Source organism: Pagrus major, chromosome 3 (assembly GCF_040436345.1).
Source record: "Pagrus major chromosome 3, Pma_NU_1.0".
NCBI classification, from domain to species: Eukaryota; Metazoa; Chordata; class Actinopteri; order Spariformes; family Sparidae; genus Pagrus; species Pagrus major.
This window is the reverse complement of record NC_133217.1, coordinates 6,671,772-6,678,929: the sequence shown is the minus strand read 5'-3', so window position 1 is coordinate 6,678,929 and position 7,158 is coordinate 6,671,772. Positions and strand designations below refer to the sequence as shown.

At 42.2% G+C, this 7,158-nt stretch overlaps 1 protein-coding gene across 1 annotated transcript; it reads left to right on the top strand.

Moving 5' to 3' along the window:
* The first annotated feature begins 4,204 nt into the window (after positions 1-4,204).
* On the top strand, positions 4,205-6,932 carry klhl38a (kelch-like family member 38a). Its single transcript, XM_073463572.1, has 3 exons — positions 4,205-5,560; positions 5,762-5,867; positions 6,643-6,932. Exons 1-3 carry the CDS (start codon positions 4,205-4,207, stop codon positions 6,930-6,932), a joined length of 1,752 nt encoding a protein of 583 aa, XP_073319673.1.
* The last annotated feature ends 226 nt before the right edge of the window (positions 6,933-7,158 follow it).

Sequence of the window (7,158 nt, the reverse complement as noted above, 5' to 3'; positions counted from 1 at the left end):
TGAAGAACAGAAGAGTTAAAGTTTTAATAATCAAACGTACCACAAGGAACATTTAACTGGTTATGAAACTGGTTGTGTGATTTTAATACTGATGTCTCTATATGACCTGCATAAGCAAACATGACAACATGTGAAAAGGACTGGCCTTTTCTATAAAGTTGTTCTTAATGTCTGTCATGGTGTCAGATTCCGACCCACCTGTGTCGGATAAGTAACAACATTTTTTTCTTTTTTAAATGTATGGAGGAGTACTGAGGATTAATAGAGGAGTCTTACAGCCTGAGGACAGAAGCTGCTCTGTAGTCTGGTAGTATGGGACTAAAATATATTACTCATTACAGCTATTAATCTTATATCGCCACAAATAGATACACTATCTCATCGCCAGGCATCATTCAAACAGCTGTGTTTAAAAAAAGGAAAATAAATAGAATTGAAGGTATCATGCCGCTTTTCACCACAGGGGCCGCCAGAATCAACACAAAGCAAAGCTCCATGTTGCTGCTTTAAAGATTTTCATGAAATCAAGACACATTTTTTATTCTATTTTCTAACAATGGTTATTCACTGAATTCCCATCCTGTAATTGCTCTCTATCTACCTTATTCCAACCCCCATGATACCTTGTGTAAAGTATCCTGTCACTTAACAGGAACCGTTTTCCATGGTAACAGGATTATAATCCTCATTCAAGAGCGATTGGTACGGTTTATCAATTATTCATGAAAATCTAGGTTAGCAACTTTATCCAGTAAATACTACTCATGCTATTGATATTGCTAGGCCCACTTATCTAACACTTTTGAAGCCTTGAAAGTGTCGTTATGCAAGCTAGTTCTGCCGAGCGCTGGAACCCATAATCCTTTCATATAATAATAATAATAATAATAATAATAACAATAACAATAATAATAATAATAACATTTATTTATATAGCACCTTTAAAAACAGGGTTTACAAAGTGATTTGACAGACAAGCAAAAGCAGGAAACTCTGGAGGGCAATATTACAGAATAAACACTCAACAGTCAAGCCAAACACAAGGAAGTCTAGTCCGATGTGAGTTAAAACAAGAAGGCAGAACAGAAAATGTAAAAACACACAAAAGACAATATGAGTCATTACAAGTAAAAGGAATAAAAGCCATAAAACAGGCAAATCACAGAAGAAAGGAGGAAAAGCAATGCAAAAATAGAGACCAAAATCAATAAAGGATGATAAGAGGACAACATCACGTCAGAGGAATAAAGAACAGATAAAAAGATTAAGAGCAGTAAAAAGAATAATAAATAGATTAAAGAAAAACAAATAAAAGCAGCAAAGGACGGTAAGAAAAAAGACATCACATGAGAGGAATTGAAAACAGATAAATAGAGCAGTAAAAGGAATAAAAAGATAGAAAGATGAAAAATCAGTTTAAAGGGTACTTCACATTAAAGCAAATCTAATAAAGTGCGTTTTTTTTCCCAGTAAATTCCTCACTGACCTCCCCAGGAAACTTTTAGATAGTAGTTTTCATTGTTAGGATTCAATTGGATTCACAGGAAACAATGGATGTAGTTTTATTGTTCGCCATTTTATCTTATTAATATCAGCCTCACTGATCACTGTTAACTCTCCTGATGCCTCATCAGACTTGTATTAAGTTACTGCATTACTAATTACTTATGCAAGTAAACTAAAATCTATGGATTCATCATAAACTAGATTTAATTAGGCCAAATATGCCACTGAGACTATATATCTCCACTACATTCAGGATTGGTGGCCATGGATGCTCTATGGCAACAAGGTAACCGACACCTGAGACAAGTGAGTAGTAGTAGTAGTAACAGTAAGTATCTCCAGTGGTGCACAGACAACACACAGTAACACCGCCCCACCTTGAGGCAGACTGATCCCAGTTCTTACAGCTGTTTCTCCTGATCAAGCTGGCCCATCAGCGCTGCTCTATATATACCTTCATCCTGAGTTACACACACGTGGGAGGAGGAGGAGGAGGAGGAGGGCTTAAACAGCACAGGAAGATGGACAGGGGTTAGCAGCTCGGGGACACTTTGATTAAACACCAGCCTGGGTGGGCTCGATGGCTGAGTCAGGACCCTGTGATGATTCTCCCTCCCCTGGCTATTGTAAACACTCTTTCCTCTGGACCCTGGCAGAGCTGTTAAGCCGGCAACTGGGTACCAAACAGCTCTGTGTCACATGAGAGGCCTGGCTGGAGTCACAGTGGCCCGGGATACTATTCTTAGTCACAGGAATGTACACAGTGGCCTCATGGCGAGCTCCACAGCGCCTAACTGGAGAGCCTCGCCGTTTCTCTGTGTCATGCTCCTTTTCTCTCCCTGACTACACTACCAACTCAGTCTCTGGATAATGTTTTGGGTCTCTTTTGAGTGGAACTGACATTTTGTCTGACCAGACTGACCAGACTCTTTGGATAATATTGTTTTTCTGAAGGCAGGAGGTAAGGATTTACTCTGTCACAGATGTTGCTGATGAACTGGCAACAGGTTCATCAGCCAGACGTTTGACACAAATGTGATTTATAAGTTTTTTATTGTAGAACGGCACAGTTGTTCAATTTGATTTGCAATATCTTCAGTATCTGCTTCACTTGTATTCATTTCTTGATCATTTTGATCATTAATGCTCTCTTTCATGGTTCAGCAAGTCAGATACTTCTGATATAATCCAGCTGTGCAACATTTAAAATTACTTGCATTGATCATTTATTTATAAATCGGCAATTGCACTTAGAATTAACACAGAATTAAGAGTTATAAAAAATCTAATAACCTATCCATAGCCAGTGTTTACATGATCAATCTTCAGAAACATTATGGATGACTAACTAGAAAGTATAACCTGTAATTTCATATAATTTATATGAGACTGACTCGAGATGTAATTTCTGATGCAATTCATCAGAAGGAGCTCTTGGCCTCTACCAGAGTTGTGAAATGTCACTCACAGTCATTGGCATTTCATAATATACAATAATGATCAGAGGTCCAAATATATATCAGACAGGGGTCCCATAAGTGGGAGTAAATCAGTAGCTGTCGCAGGGGTGATTAGAAGACTTAGTGTTGCTAATAGCCCAATGAAATTCCCGCTCTTTAAACGGCAGGATCATCACAAACCCTCCAGCCAGAGAGAGATAGACTGACACTGGAGAGGAGGAATATGGTGGAGTAAAAAAAAACAAAATATAGAAAATAGCAACAGAGACAGCGAAGGAAGGAGATGTCTGCAAAGAGAAAATCAGGGGGATGAAGAGACAAACACAGATGGTGTGTAGACACAGTCCTGTTGATATTAGCAGTGGTGGACTGCCTGATAAGGGAGATGTGGCCTAATGCTACATGGGATGCATCAAGATAATTTAGAAGGGGTAAAAATAGAAATCTGTGAGTCAGTAATCGTCACATTTAGGACAGCTGCTCTGCAGTGAGTTTTAAGTGTTTGAGAGTGGCCTAATGAATGAAAGAGTATGCTATCAGAGGGATCTGAGAGCACAGGTGTAAGTCAGATAAGTGTACAGATTAAACTAATCCATTTCTGTTATCACAATTCAAAATAACCGACCCCTTATGCCACTGAGATTTGTGAGGGTGCAGAAACTAGAAAGGAAAAGTAGCATTGTGGGTAATTTACTCATTTTTTGTTGTATTTATGGATTTGAAGTCTTTTTGTAGAGGCATCTGGTTCTACTTTTGGACCTTGAAGGAGTAATTTCAAATTGTACACGCTGACTTCGAGTTCCGAGTCCAGAACGTAACCTCCAGTAAAACCACAACATGTTGTTTTTACACTTTGGTGTTTGCACGAATTTAACAAATGAGATATAACATATTAATTAGTGAGCTTTGCAAGTGCGGCCTTGCAGATTTATGACATTTGAAGAGAGCCACACTAGCTGTTTCCCCTGTTTATGGTGTTTATGCTAAGCTAATCTTCTCTAACTCTCAGCACAAAAGTAAATAAACAGATATCCCTAAAATGTCAAACTATACCTTCAACTCCAACAATAAACATTATTTTCTATTCTCAATTACAACATCCATGCTATCGGGTCATTACCTTGGTTTAATAGGGCTATCAGTGTAATGTCATCAGAACCATCTCTTTCCAATGGACAACAGAAATACAACACTATGATCTCAGAGTCTCTCTTTTCGCTCACTACTCTTTCCACAGAATGGCCTGCAGACCACGAGACGTTTTCTCCTTCAAAGACTCAGAACTTCCCTCCCACCTTCTGGCCCAGCTCAACATCCTCCGGCAGGAGCGCATCCTGACAGACGTCCTGCTCTGCACGGAGCACCAGGAGATCCCCTGCCACAGGAACGTCCTGGTGTCCAGCAGCCCATATTTCCGAGCCATGTTCTGCAGCAACTTTCTGGAAAGTAGTCAGGCACGAGTGAATCTGAAGGGAATCTCCTCAAATGTCCTCAGTGGCATTGTGGACTACGTCTACACAGGCTGCATCACCATCACCATGGAGATTGTACTTCCACTCATGCAGGCAGCATCCATGCTTCACTACGGAGGTCTCTTTGAGGCCTGCTCCATGTTCCTCCAAGAGCAGCTGAGTCCTGAAAACTGTCTGAGCATGATACGACTCTCTGAGATCCTCCACTGCGAGAGTTTGAGGGAGAGGGCAAAGGAGATGGCGGTGAGGTGTTTCTCCGATGTAGCTGCCACAGAGGACTTCTGCGAGTTGTCTCTTCCTGAGCTCATGTGCTACCTCGAAGACGACCGACTTTGTGCAGAGGAGGAGCAAGTGTTTGAGACCCTCCTGGCATGGATCCACCATGACCCATTCTCAAGACAGGGCGCAATCCACGATCTCTTCAAGAAAGTCCGTCTTCGCTACATCCACCCAACCTACCTGTTCCAGTTTATTGCCAATGACCCACTGGTGCAGTCCTCCACCCTCTGCACTGAGATCATCGAGTCAGTGCGTCGCCTCATGCTCACAGTCAGCACCAAGTGTAGCCGCGAGCTCAAGCCACTGTGGACAACACCACGACGTTACACCTGCAGGGAAACACTGGTGGTGGTTGGAGGACGTAAAAACAATGAACAGACTTCACGGGAAGCCTTGCTGTACGATGAAAGGACTCATCGTTGGCAGTGGTTGGCTAAGCTCCCTCTGCGCCTTTACAAAGCAGCATATGTGTGTATTCATAGCATCCTCTATGTGCTCGGCGGGCTCAGCCTCTGTATGACATCAGGTGACAGCTCGGTCAGCGCCACAGTTTACACACTGTCCCTGAAGACCAACCAGTGGCGGACTGCTGAGCCCATGTTGGAGCCACGATATGCCCACCAAAGTGTGTCCTATCTGCACTTTATATTTGTGTTAGGAGGTATCGGGGTGGACAAGAGAATCTCCCAGTCAGTGGAGAGATATAACAGTATGTTTAATCAATGGGAGGCCATGGCACCAATGCCCACAGCAGCACTGCATCCAGCTGTGGCAGCCAGTGATCAGAGGATCTATGTTTTTGGAGGGGAGGATGCCATGCAGAATCCAGTCAGGCTGATTCAGGTAGAGAAGACTTCTCATTTTGATTTCAATCCCTTGCCACACAAACACAGACATGGCCTTGAATTAAATTAACTGTTAGTCTTTGCAGGCAGAAAACGAAAAATCAAAGGTTCTGAGGAAACACTAGGATGTCGCACAAATAGACATCAAACTACATTCTTTGATGAAGGCTGTCTGCTGATGTTTGTGGTGTGTCAACAGGTGTATCACATCTCTCGCAACTTGTGGTCCAGGCTCGAGACAAGGACGGTGAAAAACGTTTGTGCTCCTGCTGCTGTCATTGAAGACAAGATCTACATCGTAGGAGGTGAGCTCAAAATAAGTTGCTTTCCTTAACCATTTCATAGTTTTATATTACAAATGCAGGGACAATAAACAGAAAACATTCTCAAGAGCAATTCCTGAAGGGAACACCCTCTGGGAAATTTTCTAGCTCTGTTTGTCATGACAAACCCAGGTGTTTTTACCGAGACCTCAGGAAATCTACAGCTGTGTTTGTGGCGACTGAAACATGGAGCTATTTTAAGCCAAAAACAGTTTTTTTTTGTGCTTAAACCTAAAACTTTGTGACAGAGTTAACTATTGCAAAATATCTACTCACTATGGTCCACCAGCACCACCAGCACCGCTGAGACACTCCACAGAGAGGTGTGTGAGGCATATGGGAGGGGGGGGTGAACCAATCTTTAGAAACTTAAAAACACATCTTTCTGCATCTTTAATTAGCACAAGTGTTTTCATTGCATATCATCATATACTTTCAAATTATATGTATTTACTGATCAAGCTTATTAAGGGTAACAAATCTCCTGATTCAATCCTATCGCTATATTCAGTTGCAGATTAATACACATTTGATGCACTGTTGAGTATTTCCATCAGCAGGACGATGTATGTGAGAACAGTGAACAGTGGCTCACTGATGTGCTTTTTAGTAGTTTTTGGACAACAGTGGAGCTCTATATTGCAGAGTAATGAGCTAAATCAGGATTTGGATCCACAGACAATACTTGTTGATTTTGGTCTTTTATTTGTCTACAATAAAAAAAACATTAATTCTTCAATGAAAATCTTATTTTCAGGATACACCAGGCGAATGATCGCCTACGACACCAAAGCCAACAAATTCGTCAAGTGTGAGAACCTGAAGGAGCGGCGGATGCATCACAGTGCTACAGTGATCAACAACAAGCTCTACGTCACAGGTGGACGGATCCTCAACAGCCACGACGTCATCGAGGACTCGGACTGCTTCGAGTGTTACGACCCAAAGACAGACGTTTGGACCTCGAAAGGTTCTTTACCGTACAAGCTGTTTGACCACGGCTCGCTGCCGCTGGTCTGCGTTTCCAACAGACCCAACCCACCATGACCTGCCATCCAACCAGCCACTTGGCGGGATGCTTTGCTACATGCTCGTCACCTTCCCTTTGCCATGATTTACTGGCCTCTAATTACACAAATGGGAAACCATTTCAACCTGACTGCATTCCTTCACGCAGCTCAGTCTCTGCCACAACTTAGCGGCATGTTAGGCCACGCTGACATTCATCTGAATCAAAGGAGAGCTCAGCTGACGGCCAGAGGTGTCGTGTCTG